The sequence below is a fragment of the Paramormyrops kingsleyae genome, chromosome 9 (genome assembly GCF_048594095.1).
Source record: "Paramormyrops kingsleyae isolate MSU_618 chromosome 9, PKINGS_0.4, whole genome shotgun sequence".
Taxonomy (NCBI): domain Eukaryota; kingdom Metazoa; phylum Chordata; class Actinopteri; order Osteoglossiformes; family Mormyridae; genus Paramormyrops; species Paramormyrops kingsleyae.
Genome location: NC_132805.1, coordinates 33,474,627 through 33,498,415, shown reverse-complemented (window position 1 = coordinate 33,498,415; position 23,789 = coordinate 33,474,627). Strand labels below are relative to the sequence as shown.

Sequence of the window (23,789 nt, the reverse complement as noted above, 5' to 3'; positions counted from 1 at the left end):
CGTATACAGTCCAGCTCTTGTTAGCCTTTACATATTAAATCCATGTTAAAATTAATATTTGATTAATGAATATTAATCAATTAATGAATACTTATAATTTTAAAATGTACAAAGTTTGAATTTTTATTTATCTTTTACAGTCACTGAAACTGCACATTTTCTCATAAATTCTGCAGTTTGTCCATTTTCTTTAAAAAAAAAAAAAACGTTTCAGCAACTGCTTTGGACAAACAGAAAATGGATGGATGGATGGATGGATGGATAATTGTGTTGCCAGGAAAATGCCTTCTTTAAAGTATTTTGAAATCATTTACTGCTGCAAACCAAACACCTAGAAGGGGAAAAATCATTTTTATTGAGTTAAACTGAAAAGTAAAAAAAGTATAAATTTTATTGGGAGTTTATATTAAAATTGCTTCTTAGAAGCAATCCCACCATTTTTCTTGAAAATCAAAATACAGAACGATATATAGAATATATTTTGTAAATTGGGTGTCATTTTTAATCCACATACTTCAATGTATGAGGTTGGACATTTATGTTTCAAAGAAAGCACATAAAAAAAATTTGAATATAATATTTTTTTTCAAATAACAATATTTATTCTTCCAAATAAAATAAAGCATTTTTATACCCTTGCTGGAATTACTGTTTGGGAAATATCCAGTGCTATTTACATATATGCTGTTTTTTTTATAGCTGTATTTAAAGACGAATGTCCCAGGCAGCGCAGGGGACACAGCAGGGGTAAATACCAGCCAGCTGCAGGCCGTACACACACCACGGAGAGAACATATAAACACCCAGAACATACGCGGGATCTGAACCCATAACCCTGTATGTGTGAGGACAGATCCCATAGCAATCATAATTCATGCATTTTCCATTCTGGGGTTAGAAGTTAAGAGAGTTGTATGTTATGTTAGGTAGTAAAGAAAGTGTTACCCATGAGAACAGAGTGTAAAGTGCAGAGGAGAGTATCGGGGTGCCAGAGAAGGCCTGGCTGTGAAGTCTTGGTCCATCATCACGCCACTCGTCAACGCGGTAGGTGAAGGCAACGAGCCATTTCATGTTTGATGGTTATGTACTTTAAATAGCATACATTTAAAGCTTGTGGGAACATGAACGTGCGTGGAACATAACTGGAGACGGGCAGTAGGTGCGTCCGGCTGCCTGAGCTGAGTGCATCGCAGCCACAGTCCGTGTCAAAAGGAGCACTGAACCTGTCCATCGCGTGTCCACTTCCTACTGATGCTACAGTTTGGGTCTAATGGCGAAGGGTCATAAAACGCCTCAAAATATTACCTCCGACTTAATTTTCCGGGAACGGCTCATATGCTCAGTGCAGCGCCTCTTACACTTTTAATGGGTATATACTTAGACCTGTTCTGAATCACATAAGGCATTGAAGAAACAGTTAGAATAATGTAACTATTCTTTCCAATTACTACTGATTGGACTAACATGTTAGTTAATGTAGTAAAGCAAATTTTTTAACACCACAATAAAATATTGTGGGCAGATTTGAAGCTTTAATGTCACAAAATCAGTTATGTTCATTTAGCATACCGCTGAAATATAAGCTAAACATTTCATTAAAACGGCCTAAGTTACAGCACAAACATTTTCAGTCATTCATCAGCGTTAAATATAATAGCTCCTCATTTTATCCAAAATTCAATAGTACAGGGATTATTTAGAATTATTATTCAGGAATTCGGGAAAAAAAAAACACATTTTTGGAATTCTTTTCGAAAATCCACCCTGGCAACACTGAAGCGTCATGTACTAAATCTGAAATTCTCATTAATGTTTATGAAGTTAGTGTTGCTGTATTTCAGTGTATTACAAATGTTTTCTGCCAGTTGCAACCTGGTAAGGAATAAGTGGTACCCTGTCAGAAAACAAGGGTAGCAGTGGGTACCTTTAGTTGTCACTGGGGTTGTACCCGTAGCTGTAGGTAGCTGTAAAGTACAGAAACTTTGAGGAAACTCTGAGGAACATTTTTGTACCATTGGGGGTATATTAATGCTGTTTGTACCTTGGGGATGTTCCTCAGAGTCCATTTCTGTACCTTAAATTAGACTAAAATGCACCTACAGCCAGGGTACAACTGGCAGGCTCTTGAGGGTACAGTCCCAGTGATAAACAAAGGTACAAATTAGTACTGTTTCATTAGCGGTTTACTCGTCATCATCAAATCAGGTACCTTTGAGTTAACCTGTTGCCTGTTGTCCTGCGCCCTCTGTGATTGGTTGATTGTCTGATGTTCTTCACCTTTCTCCTTAGCCCAGCTCTCTATTGTGCCTGCCTTTGCTCGGGTCTTTAGTCAGTCATTGAGTCAAAAATTACTGGTCACATTTCTAAACGGGTTAATAAAGACATAGGCCTTTACTAATAATTATGTATTAATGAATCAGATTTTACCGATGTAAAGATGTTAGAAACGATGCACCCAGAGTTCACACCAGATTGTATACCAGGTGCATATTCTTTTAGTCGAGGAAATCGCATCGGTACACTCATAAAAGTCCACTAGTCTGCTGGGTATCTGTATGTGAGATTTGGCTGGGTATAGCGCTTTCTCTCAATATAGACAGGTGTTTGTTTAGATGAATGGATTTTGAAACAAAATCACTAATATATTCTATAAATTCTCTAGAAACCTGCATGCATATAAGGAAGATAAATTTGGTGTACTTACAAGGATAGGCCAAAATTATGTACTAGTATTATAAAACAAAGCTCTGCTTGGCGTTTTTGCCATCACAGGAAAATTATCTATAAATCACTGACCAGTGGAATTAAAACCAACAGAACAGATCACGTACCTAACTTACTAACGAGCGCACCTAGGGGTCTAACCTTCGCTCTTTTATATTGTTAGTTAATATATTTAGCATTTTCCGGGGTTCAAGGAAATTCTATTTGCGTGGCCAGAGGTCCGTTCAGCGAGTCCCGATCACGTTTCCTTCCTGTAAATTGGGCCAAAGGTTGTTTTCATCGTGAAGCAGAAAATGGAAGATGGGGGGCGTAGAGGTCGGAAACTATAGGTGTTACGGCGTTATTTTGGGAAACAAACACTGAACAGGGGGAACATTACACCCGCGACTCGCGGTCATACTGGCTGTCAGACGCTTCGCTGGGTGCTCTTACCCCGGTGCTGCTGTTCGCTTGGGGCAGATGATGAAATTTTCATAGATGTGCAGCAACAGGTGCTAACGACCGATATGTTTTTTGCCAGCTGTGAACTATGAGTACGGAAAACAGCGAAAGATCGTCCCGTGGATTATGTCCCAGCGCCCAACGTGACGCAATTTTTTTAGATTAAGATTTGCGAGGATTCCCGTCTTTTCAACTTTTTCTTCTTTTATAAGGCAGATCCATGAAAGTTTCTTATGGGACGACCCCCCGAAAACACACGTTCATTCCAGTAGCCTACTGCGTGCCAAACGCTAAGCTCAGTTAAATACACTGGAAAAGCAGGATAAATGTTACGGGTATTTAAAGCTAATTTATCTTATTTATATAGCCTAGTTGTTGTTTTTAAATTAAACCTCAATCTACCTGGGCAAGAGACTGAACAAGACTTATCTTATCGTTACACTATATGTAGGCCTATGTTGTACTGCTTTCATCTTTCTTTTTTATTCGTTTTTCTGGCATATTGGTTTGCTCTTACGTTTACTTCCGATTATACCCGAGACGGACCTATTACCTCACCAGATTCCCACGCATTCACCTACTGCTTCCTGGCGTTTCAGAAATAAACCTAAAGTATCCCCCCCAGGTAGGAAATACTGTCCGAAATACCTCTGCCGTTGTAATTACGTTTTATAGTTTTACCATCCAGGATAAGGAATGCTGAGTACATGTTGTGTCTGAACACCGGCTAGACCATAAAAACCATTTTCGGCAGTCAGACTCCTCATACTTGACGGTTCGCCAACATCAACACCACAAACTTAGTTGTCAAACATTCAGATGAAACACGATACCTTGCAGTATAATATCTAATAACTCGTGGACAGTGGGTTCTCAGCGAAGAACTAAATAAAGAAGAGAGAATTGTACGGATTTTAAAAAAGAATTCCAGAAACGTGCTTTCATCTGTGCGCCTCATACTTAGGCTACTTGAAACCGTATTATCACTGTTCCTTGTTTTTATTTCCCGATTAATGACACGGTGTGCCCTTTGACCTTTGGTATCACATTAGATGCTGTGTTGGGTCACCCAGCATGGGAGAGTCACCTGCTATGGAGCTCCAGTTTCCCTGCATCTGCTCATGTACCACAACTTTGACCTGCCCAGCCTCGCTGTGATGAGATGCATCACCGTTATGCCAATAACACTAAAGCCCTGAGATACTTTCATATTTTCATACAGGGTGACACAGGGGTTAATGACTTGGACTTGTAGCCTGAAGGCCACTTGCTGTAGGGAAACGTCCCTCTGTGATTGTGTGCTAAAAATTATGCAAGATGCATTGGATAGAACATAAGCAACAGCAAAGTAATAATATACTTTAAAGACATGAGGAAGCACGCTGTTCACCATTGAATTGCTGATATTTCAATACAGATTCTTTTCAAATATATAGTTAGGCCTATATAGTTTGCTGGATAAATTCCAGTTATGTACTAAGGGGCTACTGCAAAAGACCCCTTATGCTGTGATGTGGTTGGTCACATTTCCAGTTGTGTAACTGCTCTGATACACAGTGTCCTCCTGGATGTATGAACTGTCTGGCCTACAAAGTGGGCTGCTCATTTACAAATTAACATTTCGAAGTAGAGCGCAAAGATGTTTTTACACATTAATCAGAGGCGTTTGTGCTTGTTCCGCTATTGGTGAAGCTTTTGTCATTGTGTGGAGATGAAGTTAGATTTGACAGAAATTAATACAACAGGTTGAAAGTTATAGTTTCCAACTACTGCCGGTTATTTGTATGGCTGTGCTTTATGCTGATGCCCGTTTTACACCGTTATCCTCATTTTTATTAGTTTACGTTTTTGTTTTGCTAAAACAAAACATACTGCTCCCCTCGCTCGAGTCGTCACAGCTACCGACACGCTCGAAGCCTACGATCCTCACCAAAGCTCAGTGAACGCGGGTAGAAACGGCGCTTAGAGCACGAGGTCGGACTCTGCCCGGAATGCATATACTGTACTACAGGGTACGTTTCCAGAAAAGCATAGTCGCTAACAACGTTAGCAACTTGACATAGTTGGAAACATACAACTGAACGGTTCCAACTTCCAACTATGTCAGATGGGAAACGCGCCCTTGTTAATTTCTTAGCAGTCTAATCATAGGAACAAAATCTTGTGTTAAGTTTCTCTAATGTTGTATAAAGGAAGGTAAGAGAAGGGGAATCGCGCATAGATACTTTAGGTTTAAAATAAACAACCAATCTCCATTATTAGATAGCCTACTTTCGAGTAAAATGTGGAAAACATACCCCCGTTACTCAGTCAAATAACAACAACGTCAAATAATATTTTTATAGCATGGCCTCTTTCCGAGGAATGAAGACAGACCGACGCGTTCGTCTTAAGGAGCAGCTGACAATTTGCTTAAAAGTCTGGATGATATTTCCAGAGAGGTTTTGCAACACGGAGCAAAATGGTAAACAAAGCCACGTGTTGTGACAGCGTTTCCAAAAGGGGCGGGGCCGCCAACACTTCCGGAAACTTCGCTTTCGGATATAAGTACAACTGCGCACATAGTCAGTCAGAAGTTATTGGTCTCTGATCTAGAGAAGGGGGAAAAGGCACTGAAACAGAATAATTTCTGATTTGTAATTTCACTCCGGTTTTGCTGCTTTGCCCGGTTTAGAAGATGCCATTTCTAGGACAGGACTGGAGGTCGCCTGGGCAGACCTGGGTTAAAACTGAAGAAGGTTGGAAAAAGTATTCGGACGAAAAGAACAATAATGTTACAGAACTAAAAGGGTTAGTGCTCGTTTTTACTCCTGTTTGTTATACTGCTGTTGTTTCACGGCTCTTCGTTAAGATTAATCCAGTGGCATACGATTGTGACACTTACGATTGTAAGTGTAGGTCTCCAACATTATGCATCTTCTTAAAAAGTTATGAAAGTTTTAGTTAGTGCAGGTCTCCTTGCTTTTCAAAGACGCAGAGTGATGTGTGTATGAATCTGCGTTGTTATGCTACACAGCAGGGTAGCTTTCTGTCTGCGTTGCGTCTTTTTTTTTAATTCCGCATTTTAAACCCGCCTTCTAACCCCGGTTCTGGATCAAAAACTCGGCGTGTTTGGGATATTTTTTTTTCTAAGTATGGTCTGAAAATAAGGTTATTAAAGTACAGAATGAATGCTATGTTTCCGTCTGGAGTTAACTCGGTCGGGTACGTGATGCGCTTTGTAAACTTGGTGTTTGCCAGCCGTTAATCATTCTGCCGTAAAAATAGCCCATCGCGATAGGATTAATGGGCATCTGTTAGGCACCGTGCGGCTTGCAAAACAAACCATTTGTATCAAGACAAGATATTAAGTTGATAAAGGCAGGCATGGCTGTAGCTGCCTTTGATGTGCAAAAGACCAATGTATAGGGGGCAGTGGGAATCATGTGTGTTATTTAACATTTTTCCTGACAAAAATATTTCAGCTGCTGTAAAGATGAGGAGCTGTACAAAGAAAACATGTTTCTGGCCATGAACTATGATGTGGCAGCAAAGAAACGCAAGAAAGACCTCCTGAACAACAGCACCAAGGTTCCTTGTAAGTCCCCCCCCCCCATTCATAGGGTTTCAAAACTGGAATCTATCATGAATAAGACATTCAAATTATTTTTTTTATGTATACTGTTTGCAGATTTCCACAAAGACAAATGGATCTACGTCCACAAAGGAAGTACCAAGGAGGTACTGTCTGAGGCTGTTTATATCCAGTGGGAAATGGGGGGGGGGGGGGGACGTGTTCACAGAATTTTCAGGTCAGACAGAGATTCACCCTTGTGTGTCTTTTTTTTCCCCCCCCAGCGCCATGGATACTGCACTCTCGGGGAGGCCTTCAACCGCCTGGACTTCTCCAGCGCCATCATGGACTCGAGACGATTCAACTACGTCGTCAGGGTGAGCTCCTTTCGAGTGACGTCACTTCAGAAAGTTGTGGTTGTTTTTTTTTTCCTTCCCTCTTTCTTCTTACAAAAGAGTAGCCTCCCGGCAGGCTGTCAGAGGCCGGTCGAACAGGCCCGAGGCAGTCCCCCTTATCACGCCGGCCCAGACAGGCGCTCCCACGTCACTTAAAGGAGCAGGGAAAGTTGGTCTGCGGCCGTCTCTGTAGATATATGGAAGCAGCCCCCCCTTGGGAACAGATTAGCATTATGCTGAGAACCTCCAAATTGACTCCTCTTTTCATTGTAGGTCCTGTAGGTGTAGAGCACGCCATTGTGGTGGCAGTTATGTAAACAGGGAGATATATATAATTTTGCTCCCTGGTTGAACTGTCTTGCCGAGGATAAACAACTGCTTGTTGTTGAAGTCCACTGTCAGGTGGTGACCCGACTCGCCACTATTTGGTGAGGATGCAGCCATGGCCGTGAAACATGACCCAGTCACTCTTGAACAACTGATCATCTGACCTCTTATCACCGCCGTTATGACTTTGTTTCCAGTCACAAGAGCTGCCCCCCCCCCCTCCCCCCACCACAAACCGTTCTAGATTTTCTCAGTGACAGATTTCACTTCTGTCAACCTTTCACTTTGCCGAAATGTCTGAGGTGACAGGTGGTCCTGTGTTTCGGGGGCTGTTGCCCCCCCGATGGCCGAGTGCCTTTTCTCCATGACCTGGCTGTGTACACCAGAACGAGAGCTGGTGGCTGATTTATTGGCGGTTCTTTCTAGAACCAGGAAGCGGTCTGCGCAGTGTACCCCCTCGCCATTAGGTAATCTAAGGAGTGATTGAGAGAGTCAGGTTGAGTTTGATCATGTCCCTTTGCCTGCTTTCAAGGAGCCTCCTCCTTACTGACCACATCTCAATGTGAATGGGCTACAGCCACCAGTTCCACTGGCTGCCCACTGTTATGCACTTTTACTGCAGCGTTAGAAGGTGCAGTGCAGATGGTGGTCAGGGGCGTAAGTCAGCCGTCCCGTAACGGTGGAAGACCGACGGGAATCGGCCCAAGTCAAACGTCTGTGACTAAGTGGAAGCTAAAAGCAGAGACGTGATGTCCCATTCTGCTCTGAGATAAATAGAGGTGTTCGATGGGACTTTTGGAGAGGGGAGAGTGCGGGTGTTATGCCTGGGTGCTGACAATGGTCACATGCTTGGGTTGAGCAAGAAGCGGGAGGCGTGAACAGTTTTTCTCCATGATGTCAGCAGGGGTGGGCAGCCTGACTTGGATGCCACAGCAGCTCTGTGATGCCCTGCCACCCCATACCCCCCCTCCCCCACCGTGGGGCTTTTTGGATTTAAAATGGAACCAATTCCAAACCACTTGGGAGGATCACATTTAAAGACACGCTATGTCTTTGTGGGGACTTCCTCTTGTTTCATTTTCAATTGGAAAAAACTAATGGAAAAATGAGGTTTGAGTACAAGTATGGGACTTAGTGGGAGTTTTTAGAAGGTCCACCAGAAATCTGTGGACTGTTGGGACCTTCAGAAGCGTCTGAGTGAAGGTGACAGAAGCTGCGTATGTTTACGCGCCCTTGGCTGGCCTTTGTGTCACACCGGCTCATGTACTCGGTCCCGTCTGGCTGTGGGCTGGTCTTTCTCAGATTTCCTAAGAACAGAATCTAGATGAGCAGCATGATCTGGGATGAAGATCATTCCGCCTTCAGTTATTAATGGTAGGGAGGACAGCCTCAAGAAAACACCCCCCCCCCCCCCCCCCAACGTGCTCGAACCATTCCAGACGCTACTATATTTATTTTGCTCAAGCTTTTGTTTCAAAACAATCTCTCTCCAGACAAAGCCACCCTGACACTGGCAGGGAGAGATGGCATCCACAGCTCACGCCTGTATATTTCTGTCCCCTTCTCTAGCTGCTGGAGCTGATTGCCAAGTCCCAGCTGCCGTCCCTGAGTGGTGTGGCGCAGAAGAACTACATGAACATTCTAGAAAAAGTGGTGCAGAAAGGTGAGCTGTCGCGGATCAGCATGTCTCGCTTGAGCGAAGGCCAACGTGTGAGTCCATGCTAATGCAGAAAACCTACTTTCCCAAAAATTCTGCTTGTTAAAAAAAAAAAAATAGTCTGAGATGCGTATACCCGTTTAAAGTATTCCAGAGGAAAGGCTGGAAGGGACTGCTGAATTAAAACAAATTACACTGCAAAGTAATCTAATTGTCCCCAGCCACTTTTACCCCTGGGGAATTTCATAATTGCTCTTAACAGGAAGAGCGACAGACATTTCAGAACAAACGGCACTCCTGTAAACGAAGTTCTCCTTAAGCTAAACAGAGCCAGTTTGTTTGGGGAACTGTTTCAATGCCCTGTTCCAGATCCTGCCTGGAGAATATGGTTGTGCTGCCAACATACACAGATATTTTGTACTATAACTCATAACCAAAACCGATATATTATTAAGGCATGTAAACATGCAGTCAAGTGTGAGTTGGACAATAAAAATAAGCACACACAAGTATTTAGATGTGTCAATGCTGTATGACATGGTGTTTTGATGGCGTTTGATTAGTATACTAAGCTGAATGCCTGAAACTTAACCATTGTGACATTTCCGTCTCTGCTGGCAGTGCTGGAGAACCAGCTGAACGTGCGGCCCATCAGGGAGCTCCTGCAGACACTCTACGTGTCCCTCTGCAGCCTGGTGCAGGACATGGGCAAGTCAGTGCTGGTGGGTAACATCAACATCTGGGTCCACCGTATGGAGAACATCCTGCTTTGGCAACAACAGCTGGACAACATCCAGATCAACCGGGTGAGCAGAGAAGGTGGTCAAAACAATGGGGAATTATGGGTAGAAGGCAAATAGGGGGAATGTGAGGAATGTCTGGAAAGGTAACCATGGGCAGAATGATAATGGTCAGAGACCTGATGCAGGATGGAAGCTTGCACTTGCGTTTATGTTTCACTGGATTTGTTTTTGCATCCCCAGCCAGCATCCAAAGGCATGACGCTGACCGACCTGCCAGTTAGCCTGCAGCTCAACATCATGCAGATGCTGTCAGATGGGCGGGACCTGGTCAGCCTGGGTCAGGTGTCCCCAGACCTTAACGACCTCGCCGAGGACCGTTTGCTGTGGAAGAAGCTGTGCCAGTATCACTTCACCGAGCGACAGGTACCAGGAATTGCATTTTGCATCAACTCTGGCTGTGTGACGCTAATGGCATGGAACGTTCTTTGAAAGCTGCATTTAGTTGCTGGCAGTTTAGAGAGCCACCTCCGGGGTCCTGGGTTCAAATCAAGTCAAGCTGTTGCTTTATATAAAGAAGGTAGCAAAGATGGATACTTTGAACCATCCCCTCCCCAACACGCAGATTCGCAAGCGTCTGATTCTGACCGACAATGGCCATTTGGATTGGAAGAAGATGTACTTCAAACTCTGCAGATGTTACCCTCGTAAGGAGCAGTACAGCGACACTCTGCAGTTCTGTACCCACTGTCACATCCTCTTTTGGAAGGTGAGATGTGTGACATGTTGGTTCTTGTCACTCTGTCCCCCCCCCCCCTTGTTATTACAGCCTAAGGCAATAAAATCTTGCAGAAAATGTATGTGTGATTTCTCATGGAATGTCTGAGTTTGCTTAGCGCACTGTTTCTCAACCCGGTCCTTGGGGACCTGTAGACGGTCCGCGTTTTTGCTCCCTCCCAGCTCCGTTTCGGACAGTCCACATCTGCACTTCATAGCTGGGAGGGAGCAGAAATGTGGACCGTCTGCGGTTCCCTGAAGCCCAGGTTGTGAAACACTGGCTAACTTACTGGAGGAGTTGTATTGTAGTCTGGTAAGTGATCTTGAACCGACGACCCCATCTGTCCCTGTCTCCCCAGGACACAAACCACCCCTGCACTGCCAACAACACGGAGAGCTGCTGCATCGCTGTGTCCCCCCAAGGTTTCATCAACCTCTTCAAATACTGAGGGGGGGGGAGGGGCTTATGACACTCTGTACATAGTATTCATAGTGCAATTGATTCCTGAATGCCTTGAGATTTGGGATTTCATTTCGGGAGGAGGGAGGGGTGAGAGGCAGGGCTGAGGGGAAAAGGGGAGGGAGGGGGTGACTCAGCAAAGGGGGTGGGGTCAATGTGACAGATGGATAAATGGAACGTCTGGGATAGAATGTGCTGGGGAGTTCTGTGGACGTTCTAGTATGATCCGAAGAGCTCCACAGCAAAAAATATGTAGATGAACAATTATTTTTCTTTTTGTAAATATTCCGCTGTGTTTGACTGAGTTTTTCAGATCTCTTGAGCATATAAACCGCTCATTTGTTGTAACAATGTAAGCAAATATCGGCTTCTTAAAGAGGATTATTTGAGTCGGATGTTTTTTTCCATGTTAATAGTTAATAGGAATCGTGCGTTAAAATCTAATATGTTAATGGAGCATTTGAAGAATTTTCTAAGCTCTTTGCGAACATTTTATAGCTTTTGACCTGGGTGATGAGACTTCAAGTGTCAAGATATGACTCAGGATGTGTGTGTGTGTGTACAGATGGACTTTATGGTCACTGATTTGGGATTGTACAATTTTTTTTGTATATATAGTATTCTTTTTTTCCACTTTTATACATTTTGGAGTTTATGATTTATATTTTCAAAGGCTCTTTGAAAGTGTTTGTATAAACATGTTTGCTCGTATATTCTGTGCAATACTGCAGCATTTTTCGATGGTACCGGCCAAGTCGGGGTTTAGAACATTTCACCCTCCGCGGCTCCCTCAGTGAAAGCCTGTCTAGGGAAGGAAATGTTTTGTCTGTTTATTCATGGAAGCACAAATCAAACGCTCCAGCCAAAGTGCAGAATGTGAAGAGGCTTGAAATACAGGCCAACACTCATATTTTTATTATCTATTTTTTTTTCATGGAGGTTTTTCACTGTTACAAAACTACCGATTTGTTATAAGCACCTGCATGGTCAAAATTGTATTACTGAAATGTTTGGGTTTTTTATTATAATTTTCCTGTGTTTGACTCACAGACCAGCACTAAGGTGAATGAGGGGATAGGAATGGATGTATCTTCATGTGACCATACTGAGCTATGTGGTGCTGGGAAGAGGGTTTGTGATTTATTGGATAAATAAATCGCTTAATAATATTACAGCAGTGTGAGTTTCTGCAGCTTGTGTGCTGCCCCCTGCCTGCATTTCTCCATGTGGAAAAAGTAATAGCGCCTCATCCGTTTACAGAAGGTACAATGCTGGGAAGAATCATGTAATGGTCACTTGATTTATTGTCTACAGGCTTCTAGAAATCCCTCCTCCCCCAAATCCCAATAGATTTCTTTTCACTGGACCCAGTTTTGTGAAATACCGTGGTATTGATGTTAATAGCCCCAGGGGGGAAAGGAAGCCATGAACCTCTGATTAGTTAAACTTCGAGGCTGCCAAACCCACTGTTTATGCCCTATATTTTTGCAACAGCTCAGTTAACTGATTATAGACTGGTCACATAAGAATTCCACTGAGAAGGGCAGCAGGAATAATATTGCATTTTTAGGCACTAGACCAATGCCATCAAACTTGAAGTTGGCAGACTGCCCAAGCTGCTTGGAATTTCTTGATGGCCCCCTTCCGCCCCCTGCTGGACAACATTTTAATTGCTGCAAATAGCAAAATGTCAGGCTGGGGCATTGTATGTATGTCACTGTGTTAAAGGACTAAAGGCTAAAGGACTGCAGTAAGTTTAAAATAAGTTGATTTTATTAACATAACGCAAAACTAATTTTCATATATTGGCTTGATGTATTTTAACCTTTTTATCTCCTGTTACAACAATGATACATTAGCTCTTTATTACCAACTTGGGAGAAATTAACAATTATTCAAATCCTAACTTTTTAATGGTGAGAAACCAGATAAGAATATAGTTATACAAGATTTTAACAAGCTTTTATTCCCCTAAAACCAACATTTTAGACCAATTTCCTTGTCAAAACATACAAGATTATGGCGTTATTTTAAAAACAAATGTTGAAATCCAAAAAGCCTACATATACACACAAACATTTAATTCCAACCATATCTCATTTTTTAGTGTTACCGGTATTTCAGACTTATAAACCTTTAATTAAGAGATACAGAATTGCAGTCCACAATTTTGCATCTGGATGCTCATCAGACAGAAAAAAAATGCACAAGCTAAGGACTCAACTGCAGCCTCTGAGGCCAGTCAGCAAACACAAATCTGCACATATGATGGGAAGACATCCTTAGCGTGGGAGCCACAAATAAACTGAGGCAGAGATTATGAACTATGAACTAACTATGAACTCTGAGAAGGTGCAGGTCCAGCACAGTAAGCTAAGCTGCCAGTCTCAGCCTGGGAGGCTCTCGTTTTGAGAACAAACTCCAAAATTCCATTGCACTGGATAATCTCTCAGTACCTCCCAATAAGAATAATACACTAATAATGCCAATCCATAACACTGCAACTCTACACCAAATTGCAATAAAATTAGTAACATTCATCCATCGATTTCCTGTAACTACTAACCCTATTATTTATTTATTTAGCACCTTTCATACAGTATATGAAATGCAGATCAAAGTGCTTTACATAGAAGATAAAAGTTGGGAAGGAAGAAAACAGGTCTACCGAATAATCAGTTAGAGATATTGCAAAAAGGTAACTAATATTATAGCATTACATTTGTTGATTTAAAAAGAAACAATAATTAATTAATCTTTATTTTCAGTAAAGTAGCTGCAGAAGAAATTCAAGTTCAATATTAGTTTCTTCCATTTTTTTTGTCAAGTCTGAATAATGCGAAAACATTCTGGCTTATCGGGGCAAAACTAGCATGCAAAATGTGCTGAGAGGTTGAAGAAACGCTCAAGTATATGTACACGGTGTTGGGGGAGTTACTCACTAAAGTAAGCCATTACAGACAGGTGAAAAGCTCAGGTCCCGAAAGTACAAATCCAGACCAAGATTTTATTACAACCAACCAGTTGCATACTCTGTGGCTATCACTCTTAATGCTCAACCGGTTGGTTGAAACAAAACCTTGGTTTGGATTTTAACTACCAGGATCTGAACTTTCCACCTCTGTCATTAATGGATTACTTTTCTGAGTAACTTCCCCAACACTGTACGCACAGCAGCATTCTTCAAAGAGTAGGTCACCCTACAGTATCCAGTGGAGGGTTGTGAGGTTATATGCTCGCCCTTCAGAACATATGAGATATTCAAAAAAAAAAAAACGTGCATTCATGAGGCATGGAAGATCAGACCAGCTGAAAAATCGGTTCAGTTATAAACCTTCAAGCAATCATGCAACGTGAATCACAGGGTGGCACGTCTTGAGGTAACGCATGTAGAGGAGTCGAGGTAATCTCATGATCTATCATCAGTTAAAAACACTGACTCAATCGACTTTCTCAGGGTCTCAGTGAAATTCAGTACGTACACAGTAAGCATTGTCTGAGAGCTAATTCATATGGTCACAAACAGAGTTAGACCAGTAAAACCAGTAAATTTCAATTACAGGAAGATGCTCTTAAATCAACAGAAAGTGACTGTGACATTTTTCTTTGTACGTTATAGGAAAATGCTATGTGTTTAAAGCAGTTTCAGACCAGTTTTACAAGGGGCATACCTAGAAATTCTAAGCCCCCTAACAAAATAATCACCAACGTTACGTATAATTTTACGTATTTAAGGGCCCCTGTCCAGAGCTGGTCCCTCCATTGCCTTCAGGCACCCCTGGCAATTAGCAACACAGCTGAAAAGATCTGAACCTCTCCTTCTGCTCCAACGCCTTTCAAAATTCAAACGTTATTCACTTATAAATATGCAGTGACAGGTCAACATTCACTCAAATAAATAAATAAATAAATAAATAAATAAATAAATAAATTAGTGTATAAATAAATACTGCATCGATATTAGCCCTAGCTATGTTATAGCTCATGGTACAGAGGACCTTGTTTTGAGTTGAAACTTGCTTGCGTCAGACCTGTGAAGGTGTCTGTGAAGGTCAGACTTTGGTGTCTCACAAGCATAAGGACCACAGAAGGAAGCTAGCAACACAAGATATACATACTGCAACAAATGGCAAGTGACAAAATAATAACCCCAACTTGGTAACTCCTATTGGTTTATGGAACTCTGCATTTAAACCCCCCCCCCCCCCCCCCCACCCTTGTGACCGGGGCCAGCCCGGTTCTCCCCAGAGGGCCCCAATATCACCGACTGACCCGGGAGGTTCCTGACGTCACGTCACTGTTGATCTCCGTGCTACGTGGCGAGGACGTCTGTAGGGTGACGTAGGGTGAGATACCGTTAGTGCAAAGCAGCAACATAGCCAGGAACAGCTTAAGATGTGAAACAAACGCATGGCTGACTCAGCACACAGAACACTGGGAACACACAAAGCATTGTGGGACAGAATGGTGAGCTGTAGTTACCGCTGCTCAGTACAGGTCACACAGGGACACGTTTTCCCGTTCAGAGTTCTTAATAATCCACTCGATCGCATCCCATCCCTACAAGGACAAAAAGACTGCAGTTAACAATATTTCTCCCTGTAAATCTAAAAAACCCCGGATGATTTCAAGTCACAACAAAACCATATTTCACTGCAAAGAAAAAAAATCGACTGGCTAAAACTGATTTTATTTCAATCTGGAAATGGACCCACCAGGAATGATAAGATTCTCCGATTTGCATCGGCGAACCAGCATGACACTTCATGATGCAATTTTCCCGATTTAAAAAAAAAAAATGCACCAAATAGTTTGGGATGAACTTGGGATGCGTCTCTTCTAACACCTTTGCATTGGTAAAGTCTGATTTATTAATATTACATTTCAATTCGGTTGCTTTATAAACAAAATAAAGAGAAAAAAATAGTGGCCAACATCGTGGATCGAGATTCTAACCATAAATGATGTAATGTGACATGACATTTTGGCTTTATTTCCCACCCCAATGGGCAGAGTAATTACTCAAGACGAACAACAACTTAATGTGCAGCAGTAAGTTATTTAAAAACGTTCCCCACTTCCTTATTAGCAGTCTCTATTACTTTCCTACAACTACTTTATCTTTTTTCTGTAACAATGCGCCTTTCATTTAGACATTAACAGCTCACGTTACAACACACAGCCATCTAGAATGTTGTGGCTACACAGCTAGCTCAGTTGCTACAGCATAAGACTCTGCACCTCAGGGTCGTGGGTTCAAACCCCACATTAGGCATTTCCATCTCTTAGGGGAAGCGTGTAGCTAAACCTATGTTTGGAAGGTTGGTAGATTGAGCCCCACTCTTTGCAAAAAGCCCCATGTCAGTGGGCCGGCCCTTCTGCAAGGCCCCCAGCTCCGGGGGTGTAACATATGGGGGTGCTCCCCAAGCTTTCTCTCACCTGTCTGTCTCTTATGGACAGCAAGATGAGGTAAGTATCACTATTCTACATTTTAAAAGACCTTTAAGAATCTTCTTGTTCAGAAGTAGCCCTGATTTAACCAAACTCAATGCAATTTCAAATCAAACAGGGAAGAGCTTGGTCATTTGAGATTTTAAAAATATGACTATGCAGCTAAACATAGACATTCTGTTATATTGGCCAATGCTTATAAATTGTCAAAATACATTAAAAACAAACTCATCCATCCCAGTACATCCCAGGCTCATCCAGTACAGGGCCCCAGTGAGCCTGGGTTCTAGCCCAAGAAGCAGAGGCGATGTGTCAGGGGAGACCCTGGATTGGACTTGCATTACATGGAGCAGACACAAACACGCTATGGGGAATTCAGGGATGCCAGGTCACATAGCCAAGTGTTTCCCAGTCTGGCCCAGGGGGACCCGCAGACTGTCCTTAGGGGGAGCAAATACGTGGACCTTCTAGGGTCCCCAAGGACCGGGTTGGGAAACACTGAGCCAACCACAGGTATTCGGACTACGGGAGTAAAAGAGAGCACTGTAAAGGAGCTATTGAGTTTTAGGTCTGTGGCTGAATCATCGACCACATACCCCATTGTCTGGGTTCTGCCAGGTGACAGGCGGGTCTAAACTAGGCAGCTCGGCACCACTTGGGCGTCTGTACCTTCCGGGCGTTGGTCGACATGGTGAGAGCCATCAGCCCCTCCAGGTAGCTGCTCAGACTGACCCCCTTTACTGTGATGATGGCCTCCTGGGTCAGAACAGTCCTGGGGGAGGAGAGGCGACCAAGAGCAGCAACATATTATAGGCGTGTAACCATTCCGGGGAAGATGCAATCTTCTTAAGTGATGCAATCAAACTCACACGTCTGGGTTTTCCGGGTGCGGCTGGTAAACGAGTCGCTCGTCGACAGACACCAGATTAGTCAGGGTTATCTGCAGAGAGAGTCAGCCCTGCCTTTCAGCTTCGCACTATAAGCCAGGTGTCACCTGACCTCAAAGAGAGATTCCCTGGGCCCACCTTCCTTCTAGACAAGCTCGCCCGAGCTCTCAGAGTGGCAGCATTAAAAATGGGAACGCTAAAGCCAGAACATCGAAACATCCTGAAAATATGCCAGTGTCAGCGGGGGGGGGGTATTCCACGAAGCAGGATTAAGGGAAAGTCTGACTTATTTCGACAAGTCTGGCTCATTTAAGTGGCAGTTCCGTTCCATCAACTTGTTCTAAATGAATCCCCGCTGAGCTAACATGGTAATTTCAGCAAGTGAACAAGTCTGCTCCGGACCAGGTTAACTGTCTGGCTTAGTTTAGCGTTGTCTCAAAGAACGTCCAACGTGTGGGAACAGATTCCCAAAAGATCGTTCTGTTGGACGAAATTCCGCGATCTCACTACTCATTAGGGTGGTCCTTATGTTTTCATCTTGGAAATCTCTACCTCTGAACCCTTAAAGTGGTTTAGTTTCAATAAAAAGTGAATCCTGCAAAATATTAAGTGGGTCAATTAACATTCTGACGTAGCTCAGCAGGCTCAAAGTTTACCATATAGTTCGGCAATGCAACAATTTTCACAATATTTGAAGTTGTGTAAGGTTTGAGATTTAAGGACTTACTTGTTTTTAATATGATTAAAGCAAACATAACTACTGAAATTTTTGATAGGACCATCACTAACGAGTGACGTCACGTGACTGTGACCTCATTGTTTACTGTCAAGTCAACAAATTATCATCTTGTATTGTGACTGCGTAATTACTAAATTGTTTGAACATTTTAGCAAGTACTTTAGGAGATGGCAACATGTTCACATGATTATTTAGTTAACCCTGCAGAAGGTATTGAAGGAAGTAAACTGCCATCTGGGAAGAGCAGGTTTTTAATTCCTTTCTGCATTGTCACAATGTTCTGCACGAGGACATTCGAACAGCAGCAAAGCGTGTCGAAGAATTCTGGTTTCGCGAAAACATACCAACGAAGCATCGACAAGACTCGATCAAAAAGATAGAACTATTATTTGCTTACTGGAAATCTCTAAAGAAGAACAAGTAAGCCGACATAGTAAGACCCAGCAAGCCAATGAGTCCGAGTTCTTAACCACAATTGAAGAGCTGTTTGATATCGCCCATGCCAACGGCATGGAGCTCATCAGTAACTCAGAAGATAAACTCTTCCTTGAATCTCAGCGACAGAAGGGACGACAGTGTTGCTAAACCAGTGTACCACCGTGCCACTGTACTAAGCACTAGTAACATTTACGTAACTTATGCATTTAGTCTGTCTGCAATTCATTGCCAAGCCAACTCCCTGGCTGTGTTTATGGCCACAGTATTGCCTTTTTTTAAGGATTACATCTTTGTATTCTTCATACGGCTCCATCAGCAGCGTTTATTCTGCAGTGGAAAAAAACACCGCTCTCGTTTTACAGGCTTTCCAACTCATTTGATCGATCTATCGTTCATCCATTCATTTGGGCTTCTTAAATATCGCGGGTGTACGCACTAAGTGAGACTATGCAAGTCAGTCTTGAATGAGCCTTGATTAGTTAAAGCTGAACTGCATTCGTGGGACGACATGAGGCTAAGTTTAGAGATGGCGGAAGTTTGAGTCTGACTTTTTCGGGAAAGTCTGCCTATCTTTAGCTACTTTCATGGAATACCCCCAGGTGTCCACAATTTCACAACGTTCACCACAATTTTATTCAATGACACTAATAGACAAACTGAATCACCCCAGTGAGGAAAAATTGAAACCAAACATTAACAAAAACAAATGCATTTAATTTCAATTAAGTGGACAGAAACAATTCAAAGGGCATCAGATTACTTTAAAATAGTCTATCTTGTTCACATAACTCAACTGTATTTGTGAAGGAAATCACGCTTACATTTGTTGAGCAAAGCTCCATTTTCTTCTCCTCTGGATCCACTATGGAGTGTTCCTTAATGTAGGTCAAAGTCCTACTGGTTCCCAGTATCTATAAGGTGAGAAACGTGAGTTTTATAAGCTAATGAAGTGCTATGAGTCATGTCAAGTTTTACAGTGTTCAGTACTTACTGTGCAAACCCAACCATCGCACTACTTTTCATTCTCCAAGTTTCATTTGATATAGTTCTTGTTGTTGCTCTTAAAACAACAACAACAACAACAACTACAAAAACAACAATAAGTAACACTTTACCTGAGGGGGTACAAATAATATAGCGGCACACTGACTTAATGTATTAATTAATCAGAAACTAAGTGTTAGTTACGTTCTGATCCCAAGTTCATTCATCATTAATTAATCATAATGGTTCATATACAGAATTTCATGCAGTTACTATATTTGTTCATGATTTGTAACAGTTACTAAGTTACTTGTGCCCCCTCAAGTAAAGTGTTACCTAATAATAATAACAATTATTATTATTATTATTAATATGTCTACTGAGGAAATATCTTTCTTTCCATTTAGCATACAAATTAAATTACTTTGAAAATGATAATTATCATCATTATTAATTAGAGTCTGCACAAATGTAGTTCCACTATTATATTACAGCTGACCGCAAACAGAAGCAGAAAGACTGAGACATTCTCAGTCAGAGATCTCGGGGTGAGGTGCAGGGGTGCACTGACCGCTCGGACGATGCTGGGCAGACCCCACTCTGTGCTGAGGAGCCGGTGGCTGTGAAGGCGCCCGTGAGTGTCCAGATTGCGGTCCAGGACGTCCACACCTACCACACTGGGGTTCATGGGGTTAGGGTACTTCCTCATAGCCGCCTTGATCACCGTTTCCCATGGGTAGCTGTGCACGAACGACCAGGGCAGCATTGTGAGCAACGCAGACCCTGGCAACGGTCACTAATGCACCAAACGTCATAAGGAGGTGTTTATAGACTTGCATATCCGAACCGCGGAAGCCTCAAATGGTCTACATTGTTGTGAAGGTCTTAGCGGGGGAGTGCAAGAGCCCCCTCACCGCAAACCTCTAGTTCTTTGATGCAACCAGCCTGTTGCACAACACAACAGAGAACAAAAACTCCCAATGTTGGAGGAACAGAAAAACCCAGGCTGCTTGTTTTTCCTTTTTCTGTCATTGCATCACTTCTGAAAGCAGGGAAACCCAGACATGGGGTATTTAACCAATTTTGAAAGAAAAAAAAAACATGAAAAAAAAATAGCTGTATTTTATTTTTGTCATCTCATCCATTCGCTGCACAATCGGGTTTATCCAATGTTACGTCGGCAACCTCCATGCCAAAACAGTAATTATCCCAAGGATTACCTCCCCACAGCTGCTATAAACAGCTAAATAGCTAAACACCCCACTTCTGACTACTTCTGACATCTACTTCACTGAAACCTCATTGCCAAATTGTACATCAACAGGAAAGACAGGCGCACGTGCAGGACCCACAAGTCTTGATAAGAGGCCTTTGTGAAGTTATCCGGACTGCTAACTTTAGCATAGGCGTACTGCGCGATCGACTGCAGAGACAGTCAGCTGCTTAATGCCAAACATTTAAAACTCGTGCCATCAATCAAATGTAATGGCCAGGTCAAACACAGCGGAATCTGTCCGGGTGTCAATCTGCTCGTCCATCTCTGTCAGCATAGGAGCACTATGGTCGGCTGTTCATCACAGCATCCACAAATACAAATAAACACATGAAATGTACAAATGTGCAATGTCTGAATGCAGGTCTTTCCAAATGGGTGAAACCCGTTAATTGACTGTTGCCATTTTAATGGGATTGTACTCCGTGTTACTATTTATATTGAATTAATATTGGGAAGTCGTCGGTTGCTATGAATATTGTGACGTTTTGCGGCTGGCAGTGCGCATTATTGGGCACAGTGACGATGCACGGAAAGAGGAAGATGGCCAGTGTCGGATTTAAGTCGAATCCAAAGGGGAAAGCAAGCAAACTAGTTTCAACAGAGACGGCGAATCTCATCCTGACGTGCACAAGGCACAGTAACACAACCGGCCTGTTTCACACATTAGTCGGCGAAATGGACTAGCGTCCACAATGGAGGACAGTGTGATGGTGGGGAGACTGAGCACAACGGTATATCCCTTAAAATCATCCCGATTCCAGTTAGAATGCCACACTGTTAACCTGCGACGATTTCCCCTCGATTTAACAAAGATTAGACATTTCGATTCCTACTTAAGTGATGCAATCAATGCTTGCAGTCAATGTACCGTTACATTGGAAAAAAAATAATGGCACATTATATTTCACATTATGCGAGTGTGTTCCTATTATTTAGAAACATAGGCTATACGTCAAGGCCCAAAACAATAAGCACAGAATAGTACCCCGCTTGCATGAACGCCGGCTAGCTAAAAAATGAAAATGAAAACGGCACTTACACTTGCAACAGTGAACCGCACTGCAAAAAAAAATGATGCAAAAGCTGTATCGATACACGACTTGCAAAGTGAGCAGGTCGGTTTCTAGTTACACTGCGTTGTACCTGAATATGTGCTCTGTGCTCCAGATCTTCATTTCCCCCCTCCTCGGGTCCACGGCTCTCGCCTTTGTCCGAAACTAAAGCGCAAATTTCCCGTGATTGTGTCCGGTCACATTTCTCACAGGGAGACGTACGGCCCGATCGCACGGAGCAGACCCGCCCCTGCACCGAGGCAGCGAATGGCTGCCGGTGTTCCGCCGTGCGGGAGCCCAGTTTTGGCCAATATGGCCCAAAAATGTGGGTTTTATTTTTTCTTTTTTTAAAAAAGGGCACTAATCACGAGGTGTGCGGAATCGTGTCCCGGCTTAAGACACTGCAACTATGATTATAGACTGTATTCTCTGATAAAGCAAGCACATCTGTTATTGTACTTGCTTTGAAATGCGAATTGTGGGATAACTGGTCTGCTGTTCCGGATTTGACATCAATGTTACCCTGTACCAGTAAGCGAACTGCATGATTACCGGCTGTCAACCAGAGCTGTCCACTCACCCCGGATGCAACATAGTATAGTGATTAAAGCGACCAGTTAACCCTGGTGCGCCCAAACCAGGAGGCGACGACAGGCATAGTGCCGCATTTGTAAAGCGGCCATACAATAACCTTCAAACTGACACGCAGAGCAATAATCGTGGGAACCATCGAGAGCAGTAAAGTACGCTTCAGAAAAGACGTCCTTTCCCCCTTTATCTCTGATTTTCTGCAAAACGACGACAGAGCCCATACAATGCCACAAGACAGAACATTAAATTTATTTATAGGCATTTTTCCTTGATTGTTCATCACTGCATCCTCACTGATGGTTCAAACCCCCCCGTTTCCGCGGTCCATGGTCTGAAATGTAAGTTCTTTCCGCATGATAGACCTGCTACAAATCTCAGTTTTAAGTTCACAACATATAATTTTGTCGAGGCTGAGTCAGAGAGCAGCTGTTCAGCAGCAATACCTTTAAGTGTCCGTCTATCACAGTCAGTGAGCTTCGACTTGCAGCCACGGTTCCTGTTTTTCAAAGCTATTTGTCTGCATATGGTATATGCTGGTATTATTTTAAGAGTTTTCCCCTTGGCAAATTGAATAGGTCTTGCGTTTTTGTGACAACTGCAAATGAAATTTTGGCACTAACTACTTCCTATATTTGGAACTGTACTATAGTTGTCTCACGTTACTTTGAAAACCAATATAATATGACATTTCACAAGATATGGTGACGCCACAATGACAGATGTTGCTTCAGCAAGGAGCTCTTTTGTTGATTGTCCTGAAAAGAGCACAGCACAACCAGCAAGCAAGAGTGAATTTCAGTACATGCACACGCGCGCACGCACACCGAAAAAGAGGAAATACGGAGGGGTCACACATTTTAACAGTGGGGGGCCGACTCGGACACTGAGCGGCATGTGAAAGATAGTAACAAGTACTCACCCTTGGTCTGAAGAATGGTGCTCTGAGTGGACTAGGGGTTGGTACAGAGCCAGGCAGTTTCGATGCAACGTGACAGTCGTTGTGTCGCTCTGGCATCCACACCCTATATACCTTTCCCTTCCAGTGGCTGTGCAGTTTGGGTGTTCCCCCTTCTTCTTGATACTGTCAGAAGAATCTCCTGGGCTGGAAGGCCTGTCCCTGGCAGTGGACGTCATACCCCCCCCCCCCCCCCCCATTTCTGTCTGACTGTGGCTGTGTTTTGAGGTTGCATGCTTAGTTTCTGCATGATCTGTACATTGAACTGGCACATGTAGTCAAGAACCAGGGGAAGGTGGGCTTCCCAGTCATGCTAATACTGGTCGACAGGGATTGCCAGTT

The 23,789-nt window shown here is 43.0% G+C and overlaps 2 protein-coding genes across 3 annotated transcripts; one reads left to right on the top strand and one right to left on the bottom strand.

Moving 5' to 3' along the window:
• Positions 1-5,708: 5,708 nt before the first annotated feature.
• fbxo32 (F-box protein 32) lies at positions 5,709-12,246 on the top strand. The gene is made up of 9 exons (XM_023814561.2): positions 5,709-5,955; positions 6,630-6,742; positions 6,836-6,885; positions 7,003-7,095; positions 9,010-9,103; positions 9,719-9,903; positions 10,081-10,263; positions 10,463-10,606; positions 10,974-12,246. Exons 1-9 carry the CDS (start codon positions 5,843-5,845, stop codon positions 11,061-11,063), a joined length of 1,065 nt encoding a protein of 354 aa, XP_023670329.1. The 5' UTR covers positions 5,709-5,842; the 3' UTR covers positions 11,064-12,246.
• A 579-nt stretch (positions 12,247-12,825) lies between these two features.
• On the bottom strand, positions 12,826-22,376 carry prelid3a (PRELI domain containing 3A). Of its 2 annotated transcripts, none has more exons than XR_002838581.2 (7): positions 21,993-22,376; positions 20,145-20,313; positions 19,411-19,500; positions 17,395-17,465; positions 17,122-17,297; positions 15,557-15,634; positions 12,826-15,403 (listed from the first exon to the last, which is right to left on the bottom strand). XR_002838581.2 is itself a non-coding variant. In XM_023814573.2 (7 exons), the coding sequence occupies exons 1-6, from the start codon at positions 22,022-22,024 to the stop codon at positions 15,563-15,565; spliced, it is 537 nt and encodes a 178-aa protein (XP_023670341.1). In that variant the 5' UTR covers positions 22,025-22,263; the 3' UTR covers positions 12,826-15,403; positions 15,557-15,562. The 2 variants fall into 2 exon arrangements, 1 of the variants encoding a protein (XP_023670341.1); XM_023814573.2 differs by having other exon boundaries at positions 17,195-17,297; positions 21,993-22,263.
• Between the last annotated feature and the right edge of the window lie 1,413 nt (positions 22,377-23,789).